General features: G+C 40.2%; 3 protein-coding genes and 2 non-coding genes across 8 annotated transcripts; 4 read left to right on the top strand and 1 right to left on the bottom strand.

Annotated features, from left to right (window-relative positions):
* Positions 375–8,508, bottom strand: LOC8067494 (serine/threonine-protein kinase tricorner). Its single transcript, XM_002440010.2, has 14 exons — positions 8,257–8,508; positions 7,213–7,599; positions 5,885–6,059; positions 4,783–4,866; positions 4,455–4,696; positions 4,131–4,365; positions 3,441–3,520; positions 3,239–3,323; positions 2,428–2,559; positions 2,225–2,338; positions 1,569–1,616; positions 1,153–1,237; positions 996–1,052; positions 375–893 (listed from the first exon to the last, which is right to left on the bottom strand). Exons 2-14 carry the CDS (start codon positions 7,422–7,424, stop codon positions 772–774), a joined length of 1,671 nt encoding a protein of 556 aa, XP_002440055.1. The 5' UTR covers positions 7,425–7,599; positions 8,257–8,508; the 3' UTR covers positions 375–771.
* Positions 16,402–22,711, top strand: LOC8067493. Its single transcript, XM_002441315.2, has 5 exons — positions 16,402–16,815; positions 17,008–17,168; positions 18,731–18,787; positions 19,293–19,362; positions 19,982–22,711. The coding sequence occupies exons 1-5, from the start codon at positions 16,743–16,745 to the stop codon at positions 22,027–22,029; spliced, it is 2,409 nt and encodes an 802-aa protein (XP_002441360.1). The 5' UTR covers positions 16,402–16,742; the 3' UTR covers positions 22,030–22,711.
* On the top strand, positions 23,844–23,928 carry TRNAM-CAU. The gene is given in 2 exon segments: positions 23,844–23,881; positions 23,893–23,928. It is a non-coding gene; the product is annotated as a tRNA-Met (tRNA).
* On the top strand, positions 25,087–26,988 carry LOC8080099. Of its 4 annotated transcripts, XR_002447840.1 has the most exons (4): positions 25,087–25,444; positions 25,594–25,661; positions 25,747–26,697; positions 26,848–26,988. XR_002447840.1 is itself a non-coding variant. In XM_021448222.1 (3 exons), the coding sequence occupies exons 1-3, from the start codon at positions 25,230–25,232 to the stop codon at positions 26,043–26,045; spliced, it is 567 nt and encodes a 188-aa protein (XP_021303897.1). In that variant the 5' UTR covers positions 25,087–25,229; the 3' UTR covers positions 26,046–26,698. The 4 variants fall into 4 exon arrangements, 3 of the variants coding, with proteins under 3 accessions (XP_021303897.1, XP_021303899.1, XP_021303898.1); XM_021448222.1 differs by lacking the exon at positions 26,848–26,988 and having other exon boundaries at positions 25,087–25,518; positions 25,836–26,698; XM_021448224.1 differs by lacking the exon at positions 26,848–26,988 and having other exon boundaries at positions 25,836–26,157.
* Positions 25,105–25,189, top strand: TRNAM-CAU. The gene is given in 2 exon segments: positions 25,105–25,142; positions 25,154–25,189. It is a non-coding gene; the product is annotated as a tRNA-Met (tRNA).

Raw genomic sequence — 27,888 nt, 5'->3', positions numbered from 1 at the left:
GCTAAAACTTTAAATTTTTTAGCTAAAAAAATGTGAAATAAACAGGCCCTTAATTGTCTCTGAACCAAATAAGAAAGAACAATTGTGTCCTCACTCATCTAAACATCAGACACAATCACACAATCGTCCCGTCCCCAAAATCTAAGACGGGACCATTCCATTTTAGGATCTCTCTCAACCTAACGCAACCTTACAGTAGAACCGCTTATATTAACTTCGTCGTCTCAAGATAGGTCCAAGTGCCAAATGCATTCATGCAGGTAGGACGGGCGAGAATATGTTTACAAGGATAAACGTGTCAGTTACTCGTTTGACATGGTCACTGTCCAAGAGACACGTGCGTTCCAATTCTTTATGCTACAACTGCAGGTTCCTTTTTTTTTAGCAATACAGCTGGAAGTTGATCAGGCTCCTACGAACCTTGACCTCAAAGAAACAATTATGAGGTCAATACACATAGCACATGTTCGCCACAACAGCACAGCTTGTTTGCTCCTGGTCCCTTGTATCTAGTATACACTAGGAGTCGCCAATATGGCTGAGAAACATCAATTCGAAGTTAGAACGGTAACACAATATACAGCGAACACTGATGTGCTCACATCAAATGCCATACACTATTTGGCCGGAGAGATTTTTTTTAAGCATTTGACTAAAGAACGCATTGGTTAGGATTTACAAAACTTAGACAGGGAGCATATCAAAAGGCAGCAGAAGAATTTTTTTTCTTGTTTTTACTTTCCTATGCTTTACTTTTGGAACCTCCATATCCTATTTACGTCGAGGTTGGTATTTTTCTGGTGGAATGCTGGAGTGGGACGAAGGTTGCCCCTCCTTCGGAGGCAACATACCTAAAAAACTTCCGTGAACAGGCTCCTCTTCGTCCATGCTCTCTGTTCAGAGATGAATGCAAGGTAAGTGGGTTGTTCCCGCCTTCACAGAGATAAAGATAGTGAAGAGGTGAAATGAACATAGGATACTGGCTGGCTCATTACCAAACAATGTCTTGATGGTTGGCCGCTTTGGTTTGGAACTCTTTTTCTTCAACTCGGCTGTTGCACAAAGCACCAAACCATTTTTGTCAAACTAAACGTATAACGACTAAATAAGTGAAATAGTGCAGAGGATGAACATAGTAATGGGGGAGCTAACCAATTCCTGCCACTTCATCATCATTTACAATTTCAAAGTTCTTGTATGTATACCCAACAAAGTTTGCATCTTTGGACGGAAGCATCTGTAAGAAGTGTCTTTCAATTCATTGACAAAGCAGTAATAAAATGAAGTTCAAATGTCCAATATGAGTAAAATTCCGAATCAACTTTCTAAATATATGTGCCCTTGTTCAAGAGAAAATATATATGCCCTCCAGATCAATAGCAATGCTTGAAACACATTTTTTAGATATATATTTTATGGTTAACCAATGCATGCTGGAGGGATAAGAATGTTTTTAGTGCCCACTGGGAAGAAAACCAATGCAAAATATTTCACTTGAACAGCAGATATGGAACTGTCTGTAATACTTCAACAACCCTGAAATTCTTTAGTGGAGAACTCATGCATACCTTTCTCCATGGGCCTGACTTGGATGAACTTTGAATTTGAGTTCCTGTCTGCAAAGTAGTGGAAAAAATAATTAAATGCGTGAGCAATAGCTATTAGCTAATGCATTCACAGTTCAAGTTTCACCAGGTCACACTATCATATAAACAACAAAAGAATAGAGCGTTACAATTGAATAATCCTGAAATTAAGAATATCACAAGCCTAACTGATATGAAAGAGGAAACAACACCAGATTTATCCCAACCCCAGTTTTCTCGTTAGGTAGCAGATAGAATTTGTGATTACATCGTTGATTTCATTTAATTGTACTACCAGGTAGCACTAACCCAGTGAAATTTAGCCTACAGTGCAAAGGGAACCAACACAGACCACCTATTTAGGAGTACAATTGCATACTTCCAAGCAGAAGGAATGTCAGATGGTGATTGTTCACCTCTAGAATAAACACTAAGGGAACCCTTGTGTTTGATTTTACCATATGCTAAGCCTGCCCACAGGTATTGTTTGACAACCAGAATGAACACTAATCAGTATAATAACAAGCAGGAAAACAGGATCACATGGCATAACCGCCACCCAATCTTATACTGTAGGCAAATATTATTGATGGAGATAATTTGCAGAAGTAAACCAACAGGGGAAAGTAGATTATTACCTCCTCAAATTTCTCAAAATTCTGAGTATCCAACTCGCCATTAACTTCTGGTATGAAAGCAGCTTTCATCTGATACAACTTCTCCCACTGAACACCTCTAAACCATGGATGCGCCTAAAGTCGAAAGTACAATTAAATTAGTTGGGTACTTGGGTATGAGAGTAATGGAAATGTATGCATCAAACATGAGGATAAGAACACACTTTTATTTCATGGGCTCCTTTTGTGCCAAGTCTCTGCTCAACATTACACAAAAGCTTGCTGATGAGATCCTTAGCTTCAGGAGAAAGCTTTGCCTCTTCAGGGAACTTCAAGTGACTTCTCCAGTTCACAATCTGCATGAACAAAGAAAAACATAAGTTGAGATGTATGTTCATAAAGCTACAGAAGTATTTTGCTTACTAAAAGTAAGCAAGGCAGCTAGAATATAAAGCTCATGTTTATTAAATAGGCACATAGTGCAGTTGAGCTCATTCGACCAGCTGCAACCACCAACTCCCAGCCCCTAAGGCCCCGTTTGAATCCACCCAGCTAATAGTTAGCTGTTAAAAATTAGTTGGGGTGGATCCAAAGGAACCCAGCTAATTGTTTAGCTGATCACACAGCTAACGACTATCTCACTAGCTATCCTAACACAGCTAATAGATGCAAAAAGGCACTTTTGCCCTCCTACCTACCTCTATCCACGTGGCTCCCAACAGAAAACAAAGGGCATTATAGACAAAACCACCAATGCATCCACCTTTTAGCTGGTGGATCCAAACAGCACCACGCTAATATTAGCTGCAAACAATTATCCAGGGAACTATTAGCTACTAGTGGATCCAAACAGGGCCTAAATAGTTGTGGTTACAGGCAAGTCATAGTCATCCTAATGTAGTGCAGTGTAATCTGCTCTCTTCAGTGTTATGGATTTGACACAAAGATGTTCATGAAGTTTGCATAGGATGACACTGAATATAGAATATTATGGCACACATATATATCCTGTGGATAACTGGACATCACATGTACCTTTCTGCAAGTAGACATTGGATCCTCTGAATAAAATGGAGGGTAACCAACAAGCATTTCATACATGATAGCACCAAGGGACCACCTAAAGAAGAAAAAGAAGTGATATCAAGCATCCATCAAGATACAAAAAGCACAGAGGGTGATAGAATCACTAAGTCTAATAGTTAAAGATACAAATTTACAAGACAAGAAACCTAACCAGTCACACTCCATTCCGTATCCTTTCTTCAGTAGAACTTCTGGAGCTATATAATCAGGTGTACCGACTGTTGAGTATGCCTGTGCCCCAGAATTGCAATTAAACATGTCAACTGCGCTCAAGTGTACACTCAGCATGGCAAGAAGGAACCATATGAAAAATCAAGTAACGTCTTGTATGATTCACATAATCCACTAGAAAATTTAAACCCTAGAAAATATTACTATTTGGATTCCTTTGTAATGGGAATAGTGATGTTGTAACTGATTTTGTTAGTTTGATCCAGCTCCATTCAAATTATAGTGCCCCACCCATTAGCCATTGACTCCAGACTCCAGAGTATTCCATACGACTTGGTCCAACATGGTAAAGACTGGTTGATGTCAACAAAACAATACTACATTCTTAGAACTGGGAACCATTTTCTGTCCTTTAAAGTTCAATATGATTGGTTCAGAGACCAACTACAAACATCATCTATGGAAACATGGTACAAAACTTACAAATTTGAAGGAGCAATATAACTTTGTGTGGTTTTATTATGCCAAATAGATTATATGAGGCAAAAAAATGGATATAATGCAGACGGAGAAAATTGAGTTAAGACATTCAAACAAAAGCCACCATAACATCGGTGATGCTGTTCCCAAGTCATCAATAAGTTAATCCATCTTTGAATACACTACTCACCAACATCCGGCGGTTCTTTTGCCAGTGTGACAATTGCTCCTGCTGTGTACGCCTCGGTGCAGAAGGGTTGCTTAACCGAGTGGTATCAGGCAAAGGTTTGGTAACTTTTCCAGACGTATAATCTGGTTCATTCAAAATTGGAAAATTACTGCTGTCCAAAGGTTTACACAAACCGAAGTCAGAAAGCTTCAGGTGACCAATGCGATCTAACAAAAGATTATCTGGTTTGATATCCCTGACAAAAGGAACATAGAGATACATCATTTAAATTATAGGACCATCTGGTTTTTTTAGAAAAATAAAACAGAGACACTAGTATGGTACCGATGAATATAGTTGTGCTTGTGAATAGACTCAATGGCAAGCACCGTTTCTGCAATATAAAATCTAGCTTCATCTTCTGTTAGTGTGTCCTTGCGCATAAGTAAAGTCATCATGTCCCCACCAGGAAGGTATTCCATGATGAGATATAAGAACTCTTCGTCTTGGAAAGAATAATAGAGCTTAACTATGTAAGCACTATCAACTTCAGCAAGAAGGTTCCTTTCGGCTTTGACATGTTCTACCTGGAATATATGTACACATATCAGAGGATAACATGCAAAACAGAAATAGAGAATGCAAAACAACTCAGAAAGACCGTACATGGTACCTGGCCCCTACGAAGCATTTCAGATTTCTTGAGCTTTTTCATTGCGTACACATTCTTAGAGGACTTCTCTCTACAAAGACGCACCTGCACAGTTAGAGTGGCATAAGACACAGCAAAAGGATGGCACAACATAGAGAAAGGAAGAGATTCAGACTCAACTGAAACAGAAGACAACAGAAGAATCAGTTAAACTAGTTGTTAACAAGAGCTATTTAAAACTACATGAGCCAACTGCACTAAGAAGGATGATTTGTTCTCTAATGTTCCTCTTGTAAAGAAAGAAAGGTAAAAAACCTTGTAGCAAAACAGTGCTCATCCCAATATTAACTAAATGTAAATACAAAAAATAGCAATAAGCAGATATCAAAGATACTACAAATTAACTCAAAGCCCAGATTGGATATTTAGGACAAACGGCTTCTTTTTCATAGGTATATTATGAAAATCCAGGGCCAGGCCCCTTTTCATAAATAGTTAACTGCCTGCAAGGTAAGGTAAAATGGTCCAATCCAAGTTACCCTAAAAATGGATAAGGCACGTGAAAACAGTGGTGGAAAAACCACCAGGGTGTGTTATAATATTTGCATATGTGAACGTAACGAATGGAAACTCATCACAAGCATGCATCAAGGGACCACATGACAATTGAATGCCATCAATTTGGGACAGTAAATATATCAAAGGTCCAAAGCAAATACCAAAGAATTCTAAAGTGCCAGATAAATGTCAGCAGAACAAGGACCAAAAGGTTAACTTTATCCCAGTTTTCTTACAAGCAGACGAGTTGCATTTGTAGAGTTGTACTAAAATACAAGATGGAGCAGCAAGGCATACCAGGTTCCAACTTCCAACTATATGAGATATCCACATTTATTTCATGAAAAGGATTGTACGAATAATATTGTCAAGTCAACATGTGGTGCATGTGTAGAACTTTTATATGCTTTCTATATATAAGCAGAGGCTTCTCCTTAAAAAGAAAATGTGTGTGCAGAACAATCGCTGATGGGATAGAATTCAAAAGAAACAGAAATAATGCCATGTATATCATTGAACTGGTCTGCACAAAGTGTTAAAGAGTGGAAACTGAAATGAAGTGTACCTCTCCAAATGCACCTCTCCCAATAATAGTCAAAAGTTCAAAATCTTCAACTCCCATCTTGTGTCTCTGCAAGCGCATATATTCGGTCTCTTTTTTCTCCAAATGCTTAAGAATATTATTTTGCTCTTCTACAGGAACTTCGGCATCTTTTAATTTTCTCTCCAACATCCAGCGCCTAAAAGTAAGCCAAGATATTATAAAAGTAAGATCACAAGTTCCTGCAAGTCAATTGTCATCAAATAGATGGAATCCAGCAAGTAGATTGGTTGACGAGAAAAATAAGTCTTGACATTTGATAATGATTGCAAGTATACTCCCTCTGTCCCTTTTTAATTGTCGTTGTTGGTGTGCGTGCCACACCACAAGTTTGACTTGATTTGTAGAAAATACATACAACATTTGTATCTCCAAATAAATTTGTTAAAAAACTAGATTCAAAGATCTTTCTAATGATACTAATTATGTATTATAAATATTAATATTTTTTAATATATAATTGCCAGCAGTTGTTTTTCGGGAAGCACAAGCGACAATTAAAAAAGGACGGAGGGAGTAAGTTTGAATTGTTTAAGTTTTGAAACGAGTACCGCGAACATCAGTTAGAATGAGTATGTAAGTTTAATTGAGTAATTGTTTGAGTTCAATGAGTCAATCCTAAAAAAAAGTTCATTAATCATATTCTGCGTTGAGTTCATAGCTTTGCTAGATCATTGTGTACCACTATTCACAATTCACACATGCACACACAAAAAAAAACCACTCCCTCCGTTCTAAATTACTGTAAGACATTTTGGCTTTTCTAGATACATCTCTTTTACTATGTATCTAAACCTAACGTATATCTAATCTAAGCATTATAAGATGCTTTGACTTTTCTAGATACATTTATTTTACTATATATATCTAAACATAGAGTATACTAAGTGCATAGCAAAAGCAATGTATCTAGAAAAGCCAAAATGTCTTATAATTTCGAACAGAAGGGCTACAGCTTAATATGGTACTGAAGCTACCAAGCTTGAGTTAACGCTGTAACCAGCTTTCTATTCTGGGCACAACCATGGTCCCAACACACTTGTAAGGACTTGATCTTAATCATTTGCATGGCTGCACCTGTGTTTGCCATTCCTGTCCAAACATGGCATGGCATGTGTGTGGTTGGGCATCCTACTCAACAACAGCAAGATGGGGACCTTCATTTCTTTTCATTCTACGCTTGAGTCGTAATTTAGAATTTTGGTAGTTGCATGTACAACAGGATGGGTGCTAAATCTATAACCAAAGCAGGCAAAGGTAAAAAGCAACTTTATATTCACTGGACTGCCTACCTCTCTTTCCTGTCTTGCAGGGACTTCATCTGGGTCTTGTAGTGGTTCTCAATGTACTGCTTTGCAGCGGCGACCCTCTGCTTCGTCGCACTAGAAGGGGCATCATCGACCGGGGGCTTTCCTGGATCCTTTCCATGGCTGGCTGCCACAGCTGGACTCTTGGATTTATCCCTCGGCTGGAACTTCTGGAACCAACTTCTCGCAGAATCCATCGCCACTCACAATGGCATCATCTCTGGAACCAGGCAAGCCTCTTATCGGGACCAAAGCAGCAGGAACGGGACAGCTGTTGAAAAGGTCCAAGTGACTCAATCCGCCCCCAATTGGATCAGGTATCCAAATCAACAACTCTCCGTGGAAACCGATGCTGGGGACGACACCCTCTATCTGAAACAAATAAAATAATCCGCGATCAGAGTCGTTAGACCGAGTTGTGACATCCACGGCACGACTAGATGGAACTGAAAATGTCAGCGGAACAGTTATGGATTTAATAATTCAATTCAAGGCCCGTTTGCCCACGGCACATGTAAAGCTACTCCAGGTTTCAGAATTCGACGACTCCAAAATCGAATTATATCCATCAAAAGGAGTAGCGAAAGCACTGGTTCCAAACCAGGAAGAAAGAGATTAAGATCTCAGCTCCAAACATGAACCTCCCCCCAAAAAAATAGTCCAACAACTCCATTTCCACACCCGGAGCCGCGGAGTTCGGTCCGGGAATCGCATTGCCGCGGCCCGTGGCGCGACACCCTAAAAAAACACCGCCTAAAAGCAGCCGCAAAACCCATCGACTGACAAAAACGAACCCGCACAGGCGACTCTCTGAGAAGTGAGACCAGAACCAGAGGCCACGCAGCGCGGAGCTGCAATTCGCCGCCACCGGAGACCCACCGCGTCAGCACGCACCCCGCAGCTCCGAGCGCGGCCCAGGCGGAGGGGGAATCCCGGGCCGGAAACCGAGTGCCAAATCGGGCGTGCGCAGGAGCGGAGCCCCCGGCGCGGATCAGCGTGGGGAGGGAGGGCGGGCGGGGCGGAGCTCACCTCGGCAGCGGCGCGGCGGCGGGGGCACGCGGAGCGGATCTCGCGCGAGGCGGCGCCGATTGGAGCAAAAGCGGGGGGGCGGCACTCGCGACCCGCTTTTTCCCTTTCCTCTCCCCCTCCCCTTCCCTGCCTGCTCTCCGCTTGTCTTTTCGTGGGCGAGGCGAGGCGAGGCAAACCGTGTGAAGAGAGGGAGGAGAGAGAGTGTGTCTGTGTGCGAGAGAGACTACTAGTAGAGAGAGAGAGAGAGAGAGAGAGACGGGGGTGTCCGTGTGTAGGAGGGAGGGGGGGCGGAGTAGCTTGTCTTGGCTTTGACTCGCCGAAACGAAACTTCCTGCAGGCTTCCTTCCTTCCTCCCGCGGCTCCGCTTCTCTACAGTCTAGGCTACTGCTGGGGGGCGTTGCCGTTGCGCGCTATCTTCTCTTCTTGGCCGCTGCGTGGCCACCTGCCGCGCACAACGCGACTCCCCAGCAATATAATAAATCAAGATCAAAAAAACAATTCAATTCATAGTGTGTTTAGATCTAATTTTTTTAGATTTTAACAGTACCACTTTTATTTGTATTTGATAAACATTATTTAATCAAAATTAATTAGGTTTAAAAAATTTATTTTATGATTTACAAATAAACTATATAATTAGATATTTTTTATTTATATTTAATACATCATGAATGTGTTGTAAGATTTGATGTGACGAAAAATTTTGTAAACTTTTAAGGTTAGGCCTACGATTCAATCATTCTGCTCGGTGCTTCGGAAATGGGGGTCCATTTGTTTGCTTGGACGCGCTGCCGTCTACGCGCGGGTGTGTCCGGACGGACCGTGCCACTGGACGGACCTTTCGATGGAATTGTTGGACGGAGTGCGACGAGAGTACCCGTTCACGTAGTTTAGGGCTGGTTCACTTCCTAAAAATTTTTGGATTTTGCTATTGTAGCATTTTTGTTTGTTTGTTATAAATATTGTCCAATCATAGACTAATTAGGATCAAAAGATTTGTTTCACGATTTATAGGCAAACTGTGTAATTAGTTTTTATTTTCGTCTATATTTAATGCTTCATGCATGTGCCGCAAAATTTGATATGACGAAAAATCTTGAAAAAATTTGAGAACTAAGTAAACAAGGCCTTACCCTAAATCGAGTAGTACGTATCATTCTGTTGATCAATTAATCCGATAATGATCTCTACTAGCACATAATCATAAAGATACTCCATTCATCCCAAAATACAAAATGTTTTAAATTTGTCATTAGTCAAACCATTTCAAGTACGGAGTATATACTATGGCAACACTTAAATAAATAGCATACCACAGAAGGTATGAATTTTTTAGTGCACCCCTCGACACTTTGACTAGACTAGACCTTGTTTAGTTGGGCGAAAAAATGGTTTTGACTGTTGTAGCACTTTTTGTTTATATTTGATAATTATTGCTCAATCATAAACTAACTAGGCTCAAAAGATTGTAGTTAGTTATTTTTATCAATATTTAATGCTTCATGCATGCGTCCAAAGATTCGATATGATAAGAATCTTTAAAAAATTTGAAAATTTTTTGGGAACTAAACAGGGCCTAATTATCCCATCCGACACATCTTTTCCTACTAAAATATATAACACGTCATCAACTAGAGAAAAATATTGTTGGCTGGCAGAAAAAGAACAACTTATAAGACAATTATTTCTCTATCTTTACAACCTCGTCGTGTTATTGTTTCTATATTCACAACCTCTTCTCCTCCATCTCATTATCAGTAATGTTTACAATCTTGGCATTATCGACCATCACAACTAGCGTTCCACGTGCACTATGGTCGCTACTTTGGCTTCGGGTAGGTAATCTCCTAAACAGAGATCCCTTATCACTCCCACCGTAGATGTGAATGTAGGAAGATGAGAGGAAAGATGACGACGACACAACTTGATTACACTTTTTAGGAATTATTAGCAAACAAATAACCAGAGTTTACAACCCTATACTTTGCCACCAATGCAAGCCTGATCCCACGCAGCCAAGAAAATCCAATTGATCCAGTGTCAAATTCAATAGACTAATTCTACGCATTTACGGCACTAGAGTCATGTAGTCCAAAAGAAACCTTGGTGAATTTTCCCATGAGAGTCTGGCTAAGGCCTTGTTTAGATTTAATTTTTTTTTGTATTTTAACACTGTAGCATTTTCTTTTTTTTGACAAATATTGTCTAATTATGGTGTAATTAGGTTTAAAAAATTTGTCTCGTGATTTACAGGAAAATTGTGCAATTATTATTTGTTTTTATCTATATTTAATATTTCATACATGTGTCGCAAGATTTGATGTGACGGAGAATTTTGAAAAGTTTTAGGTTTTTAGGGTAAGCTAAACAAGGCCTAAGTCATCACATGCTCGAATTGACCTCTGCGCAAACCACTAGACGCATCAATAATCTCCATCTGATTTTCATCCTGAGGATCTAAAGATCTGACAAAAAGTTACTCCAGGGGCGAAATTGCCTTACAATCACCTGCCCGTTATATCCGACATTTTCATTGCTCGACACCTTTAAATCGTCCTGTGGATCCTTCACCCAGTGCAACAGGAGAAATTAAACTGTCCAATGATCAAAACACCGTGTTGTATAAGACATAGGCATTGTTTAGTTGTGAAAAGATTTTGGATTTTGACACTATAGCGCTTTCATTTTATATTTGATAATTATTGTCCAATTATATACTAACTAGATTCAAAAGTTTCGTCTCGTAAATTACAGACAAATTGTGTAATTATTTTTTATTTTTAATATAGTGTTTCATGCATGTACCATAAAATTAGATGTGACGAGAAATCTTGAAAAGTTTTTAAATTTTGATGTGAACTAAACAAGGCCATAATGTAGGTATGACTGACAGACTGCCAAGACATGCATGTTCCACCACCAGCCAGTCCGGACAAGGACCTGTATCTCCATATGTTTTTTTCATCGGAATTTTTTTTTTTTGCTTTCACCACCATAATTATTATGCCGCAAGCTCAAGAAAGGTGTTTGATTGGGGTTGTTAGAGTTTAATAGATAGTGTAATATTTTCGTTTTATTTAATAATTAGTGTCTAATTATAGACTAATTAGGTTTAAAAGATTCGTCTCGTATATGTTTTTAGTTTCGTAAATAGTTTATATTTAGTACTTCATGCATGTGTCCAAACATTAAGTAAATAGAGTATAATATACTCTGCCGTCTTGGGCCTTATTTACTTCTAATTTTTTTTTTGCAAAATATGAACAGTTAGCATTTTCGTTTGTATTTAACAAATATTGTCCTATCATGAATTAACTAGACTCAAAAGATTTGTCTCGCAAATTACAGGTAAACGGTATATTTAGTTATTCCTTTTATTTATATTTAATGCTTTATGCATGTGACGTAAGATCCGATATGATAGAAAATATGAAAAATTTTACATCCAAAACTAAACGTTGGCTCCCCCTAATCCCCGGCCTTGTTTAGGAAGTGTTTAGTTACGAAATATTTTGCAAAATCGCTACAATAAGTGTTTTGTTGGTATGTGATAAATATTATTTAATCATAGACTAATTAGGCTCAAAAGATTTGTCTTGTATATTTCGACCAAACTGTGCGATTAGTTTTTATTTTTATCTATATTTAGGCCTTGTTTAGTTCCAAAAAAATTTGCAAAATCGACACTGTAGCACTTTCGTTTGTATTTGACAAAAATTATCCAATCATGGACTAACTAGGCTCAAAAGATTCGTCTCGTCAATTTCGACCAAACTGTGCAATTAGTTTTTATTTTCATCTATATTTAATACTTCATGCATGCGTCTAAAGATTCGATGTGACGGGAAATCTGAAAAATTTTGCAAAATTTTTTGGGAACTAAACAAGACCTTAATACTCTATGCATGCGTCTAAAGATTCGATGTGACGAGAAATCTTAAACATTTTTGGGTTTTGGGGTGCAAGTAAACAAGGCCTTACTTCCACTCCAAAATCCAAAATTTTCAAGATTCTCCGTCACATCGAATTTTTAAACACATACATGAAATATTAAATATAGACGAAAATAAAAACTAATTTCACAGTTTGGTCGGAATTTGCGAGACGAATCTTTTGAGCCTAATTAGTCTATGGTTCGACAATAACTACCGCAAACAAACGAAAATACTATAGTGTCACAAAATTTTAAACACGGTCCCAGTTCACCACACGACAGAGACGCGGCAAGTTGGCTCCGACGCAGGCAAAGCAGCACAGCAGTCGTTTTCTGCCGCCCGCCAGGTCGCCACCAAGACTGTTCTAAACTTTTTAAAAAAATTTCATTTATTTTTAATAAATATTATCTAATCATAAATTAACTAGATTTAAAAATTCATCTCGTAAATTAAAGATAAACTATGTAATTAGTTATTTTATATTTATATTTAATGTTCTACGTATGTGTTACAAGATTTGATAAGAGAAAATTTAAAAATTTTTGCAACCCAACTCCGATCGCAACGAGCAGAGGTCCAGTGTTACCGTCGTGGTCGGTGGTGTCGTGCGGATGTACCGCGGCTCTCTTCCTTTCAAGCAAGTCTCGTCCACCGGGGACACGGGACAAGGAGGCAGGTGCAACCACCGCCCCGGCGGTCGAGGTCGAGCTTGTGCTGCTTGTGGGCGAAGACGGCGGTTGCTTGACGCCAAATGCAAACGCCCAGGCAGGCCCCAGCAGGCGCGCGACGCGGGGGCCGGAATCAAGCCTGCCGCGGGCGGGCGCGTGCCGACTTCGGTTCCGGTTCACACACTGCGCGCAGCTGGGTTGGAGCTGGACATGATGGCGCACATCGGCACAAGTCAACTCGTGACCCGGTGACTAGTGAACAGTGATCCTAAATTCTTAGAGCAACCCCAATGTAGCAGCAAAGTAGTTCATAGGGAATAAAATACTCTCTATCAGCTAGCTGAAACATTGTAGAGGTAGTCCATATAGCAGTCTATAACAAAAGGTACCCATAACCCTATGGACTACCCATAAGCAATAAAGAAATGTTATTTTTTCTTTCCATGCTCTCTCTCTTGTGTCATGATACATGCGATAGTTGGAAAGAATAATTTTTAATCTCTAGTGGACCCCACCTTATAGACTACTTTGTTGGCTGAACATTGTGAGCAAATAATAATAACTATGAACTACTTATGTAGGCCCCATGTATATGGACTACTTGGTCCATATATATTGAGGTTGCTCTTATAATTTGAGATATTATAAGTCATTCAAAGAATCTTGGAGAGTCAAAGTTTTTCAAGTTTGACTAAATTTATATAGCAAAATAATAACATTTTTGGTATCAACCAAGTATCATTAGATTCTTTGTTAGTTATATTTTTATAGTATACATATTTTATGACATAAATCTTTATATTTCTCTCTATATTTTTAGTCAAACTTGAAAATGTGGAATGACTTATAATTTGGAACGGAGTGAGTATCTAGAAAAGTCAAAATATCTTATAAATATTAAAATTTTATCATATAAATATAATTAAATTTAAGATGCTTTTACTCTTCAGAATTTTGAAATACCTTGTAATTTATGATGGAGGGGTACTATCAATTATCATGTAGGGAGTTATTTAAGTAAAATTCAATGGATTTTTATATATTTTGTGCCCTTCAAAGAGCCATCCTCGTTCTTCGTATTTGGCCATCGGAAAATCCATAATAGAGTACGTCTATATTTAAAAATCCAGTTAAATAGGCTATTAGAGGGTATTTTTTCACTAAAAATCTTTATTCCTATACTTAAAAAAATAATATAGAGTCTCTTAGAGTTGATCTGACATTTTGGTTCATTTCCCCCACTTAAATTATGTAACAAGACGGCTGTTAGCACGAGAGGTACGGTGTCATTTTTCTGTGATGTTTGTGTTTGTGAAGGCGGAGTGGACAAAACACGTGTAACATGTTTTTTTCACATGTTTTTTTCACTAGTGTATTTGTAATCTCTTGTAGTGAGATGTCACATTCGTTGTCGTGTGAGGTCATAGATATTTGCAAGATGGCCATGCCTATATGACTTTGAAAAATAGATACTTTTAGCATAACTTAGGCCTTGTTTAGAAGCACCTAAAATTCCAAAAGTTTACCAGATTTTACATCGCATCGAATCTTTAGACGTATATATGGAGCATTAAATATAGATTTAAAAATAACTAATTACACAATTTGTTTGTAGTTTGTAAGACGAATCTTTTGAGCCTACTTAATCTATGGTTGAATAATAATTATCAAATACAAACAAAAGTGCTACAATGTTAAATTTCAAAAACTTTTGGCATCTAAATAAGGCCTTATAGGATTGCTTGCAATATAGTCGTGGCTGAAAAAAAGTAGTTGCAAGTTATATTTATGATGCTAAGGACACTAAACCTCACACACAGTACAACAGGATCACTGGATCAGCATCGATGTCAAAATTCGTGTATGGCTATTTTGTCAGTATTTCTCTCATCGTAACGAACTTGTGGAAATATTATTATTTTTTTGGGAGCACCGGAGCCTCTACTTTGACTAGCTGCTTGTTTTTTTTTAAAAAAAACTCAACATCATATTGTGTAATGGGAGGCCCGATACTTAACTTTCTCGCTCGTAATTCAGCCTGGGTTTATCAACACCGTGAGGAGTCGCTTCACTATTTTTAAAATTTTAAGTACTGTAGGACTTTCTTTGTATTTGATAATTATTATCCAACCATGAACTAACTAGCTCAAAAGATTCATCTTGCAGATTATAGACAAACTGTGTAATTAGTTATTATTTTTATTGATATTTAATGCTTCATGTATGTGCCGTAAGATTCAATGTGATAGAGGTTTTTGAAAAAAAATAGTACTTTTTGAACTAAACAAGACCATATTCTAATACATATCTCGTGAGTCGTGATAGTAGAATTCACAATCGCATTTTTATGGAGGAGGAACGACCAATGATGCAAAAGACTGTGTAATCTCGTCAACCACATGAAAAAAATACTGACCGTAAATGCTTTAGCTCACAATCAATTCTTCGGAAAAGCTATTTCTTAGATACGACTAAACAAGTTACAAGATCTACTTGGATCGTGAGTTCTATGAACATTTTCAAGAGATCTTCATATTTTATTCTTAAAATGTGGTGTTTGACAACTTTTAAATTAGTATGAGAAAAAAAAAGAAAATATTTGGTCTTATATTTTGTACCTGTAACCATGATTTCATTTCTATATTAAATCCTTCCACTAAATTTTTCTCTCTTATGTTTTTCTCACTTGGAACCCTGGCTGTCTTTCTTCTTGATTACTACACGGGCCGAGAAACTCAGGATACGCCTTCCTAGACCGAGCGCATATATACGCACTCGAGATAATTTTTTGCGAGTTGGAAAAAGATGGGAAGGGAAAATGCCAGACTATTGGAGAGAATTTTTTCTTATTTTACAAAAAAATAAGGATGAAAAAGCTAGATGACAAACTGTCGAAGATGGTCTAATGCCATGTTTGGTTGGCGTTAGTTAAGTTTAACTGCCATCACATCAAATGTTTTGATACATGCATGAAATATTAAATATAGACCATCTACGAAACTAAAAACACAGTTAGAGAGTAATTTACGAGACAAATCTTTTAAGACTAATTAGTCTATGACTGGACACTAATTATCAAACAAGACAAAAATACTATAGCACCCGTTACACTTTAACAAACCCAACCAAACACCCCCTAATATTACCATCTTAATTAGCATAAACACATTTCTCTATTTCTCACATAAAGACTTGTCATGATTAGATCACCTAGAACTAGAATTTAGTTAGCTCCATTGTTGTTTTGATATATGTATACACAAACTGAAAGCAAAAAGCTTTTAAGGACAAAAAATGACGTGCGAGGAATATTACATTGGTATCCAAAGATGCCCTAAAACAGTCGTGCAAATGGTTTGTTTTATTGTTAACAGAAGAAAGGTGTATGATTAGCGTGACTAATGATCATCGAAGACAGAGAAAGCAAACCAACAAAACGGCCCGTTTGAGAAAGAAAGTCAGAAAAAAACAGGCACGCGAGAGTCTATAAAGAAATGTAGGTAGACTAACACGCAAGCCAAGATCAAGTCTTCTCCGGATTAGCGCTAATCAACATCTACCACTCCACATAATCCTAGCGTTTCGCGAGATTAATTCAGCTTCCCTCCTACCATATCATTTTCAGATGTTCTATAAAAGGGACGGATTTTCAGTTAACCTTTTTTATTTCCTGCCGTAGTTTGGGTCTTTTTTCCGATTTTCTATATTCCTCGTGGGTTTATTTGGTTTAAAGTCCAAAAGAGAAGAGAAGGGAAGCAAGCAAGACTGAGCGGAGGCGAGCTGTGCGCCTTGCTCCTCTCCCCCCTGCTCTCGTCAGATCCAAACCCCACGCGGGAACCCAAACCCTAGCGCCCATTCGCGCCGCAGCAAGGGCGACGAGACGATGAGGGGCGTTAGGGCGGATGGTGGCGGTGGCGGCGCCGGAGGCGGAGGTCCGTCCTCGTCTTCCACCGCAGGTGATCCTTTCTTGCGGCTATTTTCGGTGTGATTTTGTTGGGATTTTGTCGAGTGCCGTTCTGATTGTTGCGTCCTCGGGACTTTAGCGGTGTCCCTGCTGCGTCGTTTCTGGTGCGCTTGCCGCCTGACGATTTTTCGGGTTGTTGGACTGGATTAGCTAAATTCGCCACTTCTTTTTCCTTATCCTGCAGACAACTCGCGCTTCGACGCGGCGCAGTACTCCTTCTTCGGCAAGGCGCCCATGCAGGGGGCGGAGCTCGGTGGCCTTTTGGATGGAGGTGTAGACGGCGATGGTGGTGGATTCGGTGGACCTGATGATGGTGGCTACCAGTTCTCTTCTACAGGCGAGGAGGTGCGCTCTTTTGTCTTGCAAAGTTGGCTTTGCCACTTTTTAATGTTTTTTGTGCACGGGATGCTTCAGATAGGTTTTGTTTTGTTTTGTTGGTGCTTGTTACTATTGGAATGAATAGTGAGAGCTGAGAGTGACCTGAGCGATATTTTCTGCGGTAGGACTGGTAGCATGTGATTTTGATGCGTGGTAGTGGATACTTCTGCACCAAATAGACCAAATTGTGTAGTCTAACTTTTAGGTTTCAGGCTCAATATTTGGTGGAATTGAGATTCATACCTCTAGTGTACAAAGGCAAAGGCATGCCATGTACATTTAAAATTAATCCTATTCTTATGGGTAATTGTAAATATAGAATCATGTGTGACAAATGGTCAATGGATAAGAAATGTAGAACCTTTTTTTTTTCTGCTACTCACTACTCCTTCCATTCCAAATTGTAGGACGTTTTTGACTTTTCTAGATACATAGCTTGTGCTATGCACTTAGATATACACAATGTCTAGATACATAGTAAAAGCAATGCGTCTAGAAAAGCCAAAACTTCTTACAGTTTGGAACGGAGGGAGTAGTTATTAGGTTGTGTTTGAACATTATTGAAACTACCTAAATAAATAACATCAGGTATGATGCTTTATGTCTGGCTGAGGTAGTTTGAAGAAAGCAGAAAAATATATATTTTTAATGATATTGTTTCTGAATTAGCCTTCCGCCTTCCTAACTATTTTAGCAGAGCCTCCATTGTGTTTGATTACTCCATAAAATTGTTTTTGTCCTTTTAAGCTATTTCCATTGTAGCATTCAGGTAGGACACATCAGTGTTCAATGAATTTTCCATCTTGAAAGGAGTATATGCTTTAGCTGCTGCCATGCTGTTGCTGTAGTGTTTAAAACACAGTTACATTCAGCGCTAGACCTTATATAGATGCTGTTACTCAACCTTTCTACTTATTTCCATTGTATTTCAGTTATTGATTGTTGTAGTTACCTTTTCTCTATCATGCAAATCTTTCTTTCTTTCAATAAATATGTTTAGTTATGGGTGCTGCTAGGGGCTAGGGCTTGAGATTGGAGTACACTTGGGAATAGTACCCAATCAAACATTATGTAATCAGTTACTGTTTTTGGTATATAAGTGGCACTTGGAGGTGTTGACAGGTATAGTTATTGTAGGAACTGCGCATGAGCAAAACAGCTCATTTTCTTGAATTTCATCAGTGAGTATGGTTTGTACCTGTTGTATTGTCTAGATCTGGATAACATTCCTTTTGGTATACCTTTGAAGTTTGAACACAGTTAGATTGCTTTGATTGGATTATAGACTTACAGTATACAATGGTATGTAAGATTAGCTACTTAACTTTTAACATTAGATTCTTGATGACGAGCTAAGGTCGTGCGACCAATTTGTTTCATAGGTAATCGTAAGAATTAACTATTGACCAAATCGAACCCTTAACTATTTGAGGCATTTGCTCTTTCTTTCCCTCAGTTCCTTTTCCTGTTTGCTCCTATTCTTTCTATATTTCATCATGATCATTTGTTTGCCTTCTGTCTTCCTGCAGATTGATTGTATCAGTAACTTGTCGGAAATTGATGATCTTGCAAGCACTTTTGCAATGGTTAGTGCCTTTATTCCACTAGCTTGATCAGTGATCGCTTCAATTTGTGTCTTCTGCTTACCTAAGTATTGAGGATATATTTGTTTCATATATATTTTACTGTATCCCTGGTAGTAAATGTCTGTTTGGCCAGCAGGTGTTTGAAGGTTTCTTAAGCTATGCCATTTACTCACTATAGTGCTTTTCTTTAATATAGAAGTCAAAATGTTAAAAATAAGAAAAAGAAGTCTGTGTATAGCACCTTTCACAAGCCATTTCATTTTTGGCCTTGCACACAAAAGAGATTAGGTGACAAAGTATTGTCAATTAGTCGAGTTCATCTAGTCATAGGCTCGGATTATATTATGGAACTTGAAATTACATTGCCCTCTACCTTAAGTTTTTTTTTTAATTTCATTATGTGGTCACTGGTCAGTAGCTACACGATGCTTCAAATTATTCATTATTATACTCTTTTATAATATTGTAATTCTTTTTTCCGACTTCCTGCACTTCATATACACAGTTGAACCGAAGTATTAGCGGGACAAGGAATCCTGGAGTTATTGGTGACAGACGATCAATTTCGAGGGAAAGTAAGTAACAGTTCTGCCCTCCATTACCACTAAAGCTTAACATTGCACAAGTTACGTCATAAGTCGAGGACAAGATTATTACTTTTAATCTTTACCTTTGCACGGCAAATGATTTAGTGATTTACTCACCTTGCTTTAGCTACTGATCTTTGATATGGCATGGTTTCATTTTGTATCTGGTTTCCTTATAGGTTACATCTTGAACGCTGTATATTCTTATTAGTCTAAAATAGCTCTTGACAATGTAAATATGTTACACTTGCTATGGCACTCTGAAGATAAGATATTTTGCTGATGGGCAATCCAAAGTCATGCTTATTTTGTCAGAACGTACACCACATATTTGTATATAATATTTACAAGAAAAGGCACATAATCTCTAGTTTGCTGTTGGTAAAAAAGAAAAAGAAAAAGAAAAAGAAAAACTGCATTCATGTCCCAATGTCTAGGTTCTTGGGCTGACCATCAGCCTGTTGCAAGTGTGCTTTCTGAATCACTATTATTGATGCAATAGTAATATGTTGCCTTGTTTAGAAATATAACTGTGATGCCACCTTTTACATTTTTATATTCTTATTAAGTGCCAATATTCACTGTGCCATATAATGTCGTACTTCAGGTTCTTTGACTGCTGATTGGGCTCAAGATGCTGACTTCTCCAATTGGGTAGATCAGGATATACTAGATGGTGATGAATCCCTGGACAGCAAACAATGGTGCTCGCAGCTGCAATCTTCATCTCACTTTGGAGAGTCTAAACCACTGTCTCGTACATCTTCATATCCCAATCAACCACTACAGCACCGCTCAAGTGAACCTATTCTTTTGCACAGATCTACTTCATTTACATCCTATCCACCACCAGGTGGAAGTCCTGCATTGCCTTATCCTGCTCAAGGTCTTACACGGCACTCAAGCATTCCATCACCTGGTGCTGGTCACCACATGGGTTCTCCGAGTTCATCGCTTTCTGGTTCCCCATATCATATGCCTGGTCTATCTCATGGACTGCCTTATGGACGAAGCATGTCTTACACCACTGGAGATCTGTCAATGAACAATGTCCTACAAAATGAGTGGTCAAACCAAGCTGGCCCACTTGCCTTTGATCATCTTAACCGGCGGCACAGTTTATTGCAGCCACAGTTATCTGTTCCAAGTAGCTCAATGTCTTCATTGCTTTTTTCTCAGCAGCACCAGAGATTACCACCAGGCCAGCCGCCTCTTCAGAATTACATAAACATGCAGCCTCACCTATTCTATCATCACCAATCTCCTGATGTTCCTTCACCAAGAGACAAGCGATCAAGGTCAGGAAGAGGAAAGCACAACATACGCTTTTCTCAACAGCCTTCTGATGCAGGTAGCCAGAATAGTGAGAGTTCAGGGATAAAGTTCAGATCCAAGTACATGTCATCTGAAGAGATTGAAAGTATCTTAAAAATGCAGCACTCTGGAAATCACAGCAATGATCCTTACATCGATGACTATTACCACCAAGCTTGCAAAGCCAAAAGATCTGTAACTTCTCAGAAGTCCAATTTCTGCCCTATGTCAATAAAGGACTTCCCCTCAAAATCCCGGTCTGGTGTTGATCAGCATTCATATCTACAGGTTGACGCTAATGGAGGAGTTTCATTCTCTGCCATACGTAGACCTCGCCCTCTTCTTGAAGCTGATTTGCCTGGATCTGGTGATGGTTTTTATGATCATAAGTCATCCACAAGGCCGCTGGAGAAAGAACCAATGCTTGCAGCCAGAATAACCGTTGAAGATTCTCTTCGTCTTCTTCTGGATGTTGATGATATTGATCGGTTTTTACAGTCTAGCCAGCCACAGGATAGCAGTTTCCAACTGAAGCGAAGGCGACAGGTCCTGCTTGAAGGCTTAGCTACATCACTTCAGCTTGTTGACCCTTTTGGCCCCAACAAACCTGGCCATTCAGGTGGATTGGCCCCTAAGGATGACCTAATTTTTCTTCGTATTGTTTCTCTGCCCAAAGGACGGAAGCTTTTGGCGCGCTATCTTAGACTTCTTGTCTCTGGAAGTGAGCTGACCCGGATAGTTTGCATGGCTGTTTTCCGACATCTTAGGAGCTTGTTTGGGGGCTTGCCGTCAGACTCTAGTGCTGCAGAAACAACCATTGGTCTTGCCAAGACTGTTTCCTCTTGTGTGCACCATATGGAACTCAGTGCTCTGAGTGCCTGCCTTGCAGCTGTTGTCTGTTCATCGCAGCAACCACCTCTCCGACCACTTGGTAGTGCTGCTGGTGATGGGGCCTCTGTGGTAATCAAATCTGTGCTGGATAGAGCGACTGTGCTACTGGCTGATCCTCATTCCGCAGCCAACTACAGCAGATCAGCACGTTCACTTTGGCAAGCATCATTTGATGCCTTCTTTGGACTCCTGACGAAGTACTGTGACAGCAAGTATGAAAGTATTGTGCAGAGGTTTGCCATGCAGGGATCCAACTCCATGGGAGGACCTGAAACCACCAAAGCAGTCAGCAGGGAAATGCCTGTTGAGCTGTTACGTGCAAGTCTTCCTCATACTAATGAACAGCATCGTCAGACACTGCTAGATTTTGCTCGGAAATCTACACATGTATCTGGTTTCAGTCCTAATGCTAGCCGTGGACTCATCAATTCTGAATCAGTTCCAGGTTAACACCACTGAAGAAACCTGGTGATCGTTTGTTTTGATTTATATGGCACTTTGTCTTCAGATGGCAATTCTTATATCTGGAGACATGCCTGTGATCTCATCATAAGGTGCGAGCTTGGAGAAGTTCCATTGGCTCAGTGAAGTTAGCATTCAGGATTTGACTGTAGGATCGAGATGTTATATTTATAGACTGAAAACCAACTTCATGTAGGTCTGTCTTATTATATATCGCCCTCATGACGGTTATAATTGACTATGCATGTATGTATCCTGCTGTAACTGTGTAGTGGACTAGTGGTGAACAGAACATCTATTGGAGATAAGCTATTGACTTATTTTCTCCCAAAGAGAACATTAGTGGGTGGATGGATAGCAACAGCTTAGGGGGTGTTTGGTTTGAGGAACCACTTCATTCTAGATGAAGTAGTGCATCATTAGTCTGCTCTTCAAATTTTGTATACCCATTCCTCCTACTAATTATTAGTTTGTGAGGAATAAGGTGGTGATGGATCAGCTTGTTACACTCTGTAAACCAAACAAAAAAGTGTGGAGTGAAAAGATAGTGAACTATATTCCTCAAACTAGACACCTCCGTTTGTTTCTTGTGATGCTTGCTTCAGTTGGATATATGGAAGTGCATGAGTGATGCGCTTGAACAATTTAACCAACAGGTTGTTTTGCTGCAGTTACTGTTATTTGTATGGTTATTAGTATAGCTATATTGGTGACACTATCTGCTGGTCTGTAGTTTATTGCTGAGGGCATTTTCTGTGTTCATTTATCTCTGTTTTGTAATAGGCTGCAAAGGATGATGCTTGCCAGATGCAGTTTATTTTGTGTGCATCAAGGGTTGTGTGGAAACGATTGTTCTGCAACTCTGTGTTGTGTGTAATGATTGTTCTGCGACCCTCTGATAGCTCCGATCGCTTCTGCTTCAAGCCGCTGCAGCTCTGGCTGCACAGCTTCACCTGCTGGCTGCTGCATGCTGTAAAATTACCCCCCTCCGTTGATCTTTTCTCTAGACCTAAAACATACGCACTGTTATTCGCTCGCCTCCCCTCACGTCTGCGCAGGTTACATCGCTAATCAGTAATCACCCCGCTCGTTCGGACCCATTGGTTGCTGCTTTGCTGCCTTACGCGTTGGGATTAGCTGATAGACCATGGCTGAAATTACTTTTCGCTGATTTGTTTCTTGATAGCAATGACTAGTCAATTCTTCAGAGTTGCTTAAGAGTAACACCACTTCTGTTCCTTGATAGCAATTTCTATACTCAAGATTGTATTAAGGATGGTGATGCGATAACCCGTCAATCCTTCAGAGTTTATGCCATTTACATTACATTTGGCATCATTGACTTGTCACTTCCAACATCCTGCAATTCCTTGTTTCCTTCCGGCTTGCTTAAGACCGAGACAGCCAAAAATTTGGTTTGTATCATTTGCTGCAGATACGTGCATGGTAATGTGGCCATATAATAAGGGACTCTGCTTGTGTTTTTACTTATCTTGTTTTATGGATTTCTCCTTGTACTGCTTCATCCAAATTGAACCCTTGATAATAATAATAATAAAAATGAACCCATGATAATCTAAAAAAAATTGAACCCTTGATATTGGTGTGTACGGAAAGAGCAATTTCGGTATCTACCAGCAGAAACCCACAAGGATTAAATCGAAGACGTGCATTTTTTTTCCCTGCCTGAGGCGACTCTTTTATTACCATTCCGATTTGTGATGGGGCAAAAGTGGAGGGATTCGACATCACGCGTCAAAAGCAACTAACATATGGCGATTGTTTAGCACGAGTATCACAACGGGGTGGTGGCGCAGTTGGCTAGCGCGTAGGTCTCATAGCTGTTGAGTTATCCTGAGGTCGAGAGTTCGAGCCTCTCTCACCCCAAATTACTTTGGCTGGGAGCTGTGATGAAATGCTCTGTGACACATGGGTCGTCACGAAATGTCATCTTCGTAGATGATACGAGCACCTCTGAGCTTTGGCCTAAGTTTTTTTTAAAATTATTATAACTCCTCATTTTCTCTTTTCTTTTCACCACGCAGGACCTCCCGTTCAGATTTTGCCTACATTCTCAATTTCCATGGCTCCTGCTAGATTTGCTGCTGCCTTGCAAGAATCAAAGGCTTCGTATCACAGATTTCTCAAAATGCAGTACAGATTAATGAGAAAGTAAAATTTCCTTCTTTTTCCTTGTAACTATGTCAGAGTACTACAAATTCATGCGTACAAAGCATATATGACACTCATAGCTGCAAACCCTGCATATCTCCAGGAGCTACAAACTGCAAACTGCTGCGGTTGATCTGATGTTCTATATGCAGCATCTGTCGTCTCTGATTGCTGTCTTGAGCTTTTGCCACTTCCTTGCTAATTGAACAATCCTTTTAGGATGGATATGATCATGGTTGGTTCTTCTTGGTTCAGAGGCGTGGTACGTGTTTAGAGATGCTTTGTGACTATGTGGTTGTGTTGGTGTGGCGGTGGTCTCGGGACAAGGCCATGAGCTTCCTACGTGCTTTGGGGGCTGCAAAGGTAGACATCGAGATTCAGATTGGACTTTGCTGGGCCATCAGTTCTTTGCACCGTACCTGTGATGACAAAGACAGTGGCATAGTGGTTGGACAATCGGGAGTTTTTGGCAATCATGCTGACCCTAGAGCATTGGTGGATAAAGCCTTTTTTTTTACAACTATAAAGCCTTTAAACAAGGATTTTATTGGTCGACCGCCCGTGAAGAATGCAGAAGATATCATTCGGAAGTGCAACCACATCCAGCTAGCAGAATATGACTTATGCATATTATTTGATTAGAATTACATGATTAATAAGAGGCACAACACTTGCAGGCACCAAACCGTCACCAGATGAGCGTCCAATTTTTTGAAGTGGTAAATGTTCCACATGTCCGCAAACCCAATCATGTGTAGGTACGGCCCATGCATACATCTGCACCGATCTTCGCGTACACCATGTTTTATTCACAAAAGCAGAGGCCTGCATGTACCAGTCGCGCGTGCAAACTTCATTGTTGTAGACTTTCATCTGCACAGGTATCACAACGGGGTGGTGGCGCAGTTGGCTAGCGCGTAGGTCTCATAGCTGTTGAGTAATCCTGAGGTCGAGAGTTCGAGCCTCTCTCACCCCAAATAAATTGGCCAGAACGATGATGAAATGCTCAGTGACACATGGGTCGTCACGACTTGTCATCTTCGCAGATGATTCGAGCACCTCTGAGCTTTGGCACAATTCTCTTTTTTTTTTCCCTACTCAGCTGCCCGCTACCGCTGCACTCTTCACGATCGCTGCGCCATCACCTCCTTCTCCGCTCCCAAAACCTAACCCCTACCCCTCTCCTCCAGCGAGGATCCAGCTGCGATGCGCCCCTTTGCCGGACCAGGAGGTACATCTCCGTTCGCGCCTCCGCTGCACAGCTCGCCGCCGCGGGCGTCGCCACGGCGCAGCTACCTGAACTTGGTTGTTTTTGCCTTTTCTTCACGCCGGCATCGGTGAGCGAATTTGCTGAAGTTTCGGAGTGCGTTTCCGTCGCAGGGGTGGAGGAGGAGGCGGTGGGCTTCGTCACCGGTAAGAGGAAGGCCACCGAGGTAGCCCACGCGCAGGTACTAATCCCCATTGTTGATTAAATGTTAAAATGTGTGTGTACTGTAAACTTCTCATCCAGCGCTGAATTGCTGAAATTAACAGGTTCGAATTCTTCTGAAACTACCAAGTAGCTACCCAGTGCAATTTTAGCCCCAGTTAGCTAATTTTGTGTTTGGGTTGAGTGTGCTCAGCACGTATTATGGTTAGGTTCTGGAGAAATATTGTTCAGAAAGGGGATACGGTGGTTGATACCACATGCGAGAATGGCCGTGGCACACTCACTCTGCTTAAGATGGTGGCCGATGAAGCAGGCCACGGGCATGTCCGCATGTTTATGGGATAGACATTCAAGATTCTGCGATAGAGAGTACTTCCTCATTTCTGAAAATGGCTGTGGATGAGGAACATTAGGTGTGGATTTGAACTATGAAGATTGTACTTTTAATTTCCCCCGAAGAAGGAAAGAACAAAAAATGAATCAATATAACAAGGAGAAGGCATTCACTGATTTTAGATGTTGGTGAGCAGTGCTTTGGTTGCTGCAAATCATGCAACTTGATCGACAGTTCAATAACTCCATTTCCACCGATTGTCTGCATGTTTCTAGCATGGCATGTGATGGCTATTTCGCAGTATCTGCACGCACTGTCTAGTTGGCCTACAGTCAATTTCTGCTCACATGTGTCTAGTTTTTGCCAGAGAGTTCTGACCTTTGTTGTAAATCCATCAAGGCTGGTATCCCTGTTCTCGCTTCAGTAATGCAAATCTCCATGCAGTACTTCTTTTTAACAGACATGACTATTTCCACAGTGGTAAGCTGTGGGCTTAGGATATGATGGACATTTGGACATGATTATTTACTGAAATTTTGCAATTGTGCAGGGTTGAATTATAGTATTTAAGTTTCATATTTGGTTGAACACCATGATGTATCCTTGTCTGTTCACCATGGATTCATTGTAAGGCCTGGAGGAACAGTGGAATGTTAATGCGGACACTATAGGAAATGGCAATATTTGCACCGCCTAAAAGCAGTAAAGATTTGGTTCTCAGGTGAGAAGATTTTTCTGAAGAAACATGTTGCCTCATAAAGTTCCTAAAATGTGATTAGTCATTTAGGACACAATGAACCATATTTATTTACAAATAACAAGAATAATGGCTCTGAGTTGCTATGTTGCAATCTTCCTTCATTGCTTGCAGGATCAAAAAAAGGTCTCTGCACTTGTCCTACAACCTATACAATCCACTATTACTTTACATGCATTTTAGAAGCTGCAAACAGCAACCTGCTGAATAACTCCTGCAGATGGTGCCACACAACTTGCATAGATACATGGCGATTCCATGGTGCTTAGGAATGCCTTCTCTACCTCCGAAGAGACACTTCTTCTGAGCAAGCACATGGCGTACTCCATGGTTGAAGCATCACAAGGGAGCGTGATCCGCCCATCACTCGTGAAGCCAAACTCCTCCTGGGACATACGCAGGAGCTCCTCAAAGACCCTGTTTCCAAGGTATGCCAGTGGCACCTCGAACCGCCTCTCGTCGGCTGTGTACACCACACAGTGGCCTTTGACCGCCACAGAGGAGCAGCACTCGTCAGATTCCTTTGCCGCCCCCCTAGTGAGGCGCTTCCTTCCAAGTGATGTCATCCTCTGCCAGTTCTTGGCCAGCCGAGCCATCATCTTGGCACTTGTCATGATGACTTCTTCCTTTCGTCTCTTGGTCTGGAAATTGGTGAGCTCTTGGTTGAGTTTAGAATGCTTTGTTTGTGAAGCTGCAAGTGATGGTGTTTGGAGGATACTAGACCATGAATATATATATGAAGGGAAGAGCTGGGAACCCAGTCAGCTGGGATGATTGGCAAGGGACTAGACTATGAACATGCCATGTGCGTATGCTTTGGATCAGATTTTGATGGGACCAAGTGTTTGGCATGTGCTGGAGTCAGTCATGTTGCACTTTCATTGCTTGGATTGGGCACTGGCTAGGCATCCATGCTGAGCGGTTTAGCGTGGAAGTAACACGAGGACCCCATTTTAATTGGAACCAAGATGAAGTGAGAGGGACAGACTAGTTTGGCTAGCTGTCATGCAATCAGCTCAATCAGATATTGAGTGGTTTAGCTGTCTTGTAATGCAGCACCACTGGCTGATACTGCAAACAACTGGAGTAGCATTTAGATTAGTGCATGTCAGCTAGCTTGCTACTTTTTTGTTTTGGCTTGCATAGTGTAGAACT

Source organism: Sorghum bicolor, chromosome 9 (genome assembly GCF_000003195.3).
Source record: "Sorghum bicolor cultivar BTx623 chromosome 9, Sorghum_bicolor_NCBIv3, whole genome shotgun sequence".
NCBI classification, from domain to species: Eukaryota; Viridiplantae; Streptophyta; class Magnoliopsida; order Poales; family Poaceae; genus Sorghum; species Sorghum bicolor.
Note: the sequence above shows the minus strand (reverse complement) of the source record. Positions and strands in the feature narration are given on the sequence as shown.

What these genes read in the sequence shown, in the direction of transcription:
- LOC8067494 (XM_002440010.2), bottom strand. Translation starts at nt 7,424, where the DNA reads ATGGATTCTGCGAGAAGTTGGTTCCAGAAGTTCCAGCCGAGGGATAAA. An exon ending in AGTCAGGCCCATGGAGAAAG is followed by an intron (nt 1,238 to 1,568) that starts GTATGCATGAGT and finishes CACTTCTTACAG; the next exon opens with ATGCTTCCGTCCAAAGATGC. An exon ending in AACCATCAAGACATTGTTTG is followed by an intron (nt 894 to 995) that starts GTAATGAGCCAG and finishes ATCTCTGAACAG; the next exon opens with AGAGCATGGACGAAGAGGAG.
- LOC8067493 (XM_002441315.2), top strand. Translation starts at nt 16,743, where the DNA reads ATGAGGGGCGTTAGGGCGGATGGTGGCGGTGGCGGCGCCGGAGGCGGA. An exon ending in GTCCTCGTCTTCCACCGCAG is followed by an intron (nt 16,816 to 17,007) that starts GTGATCCTTTCT and finishes CTTATCCTGCAG; the next exon opens with ACAACTCGCGCTTCGACGCG. An exon ending in TTGCAAGCACTTTTGCAATG is followed by an intron (nt 18,788 to 19,292) that starts GTTAGTGCCTTT and finishes TCATATACACAG; the next exon opens with TTGAACCGAAGTATTAGCGG.
- LOC8080099 (XM_021448222.1), top strand. Translation starts at nt 25,230, where the DNA reads ATGGGTCGTCACGACTTGTCATCTTCGCAGATGATTCGAGCACCTCTG. An exon ending in GGCGCAGCTACCTGAACTTG is followed by an intron (nt 25,519 to 25,593) that starts GTTGTTTTTGCC and finishes TTTCCGTCGCAG; the next exon opens with GGGTGGAGGAGGAGGCGGTG. An exon ending in CCGAGGTAGCCCACGCGCAG is followed by an intron (nt 25,662 to 25,835) that starts GTACTAATCCCC and finishes GAGTGTGCTCAG; the next exon opens with CACGTATTATGGTTAGGTTC.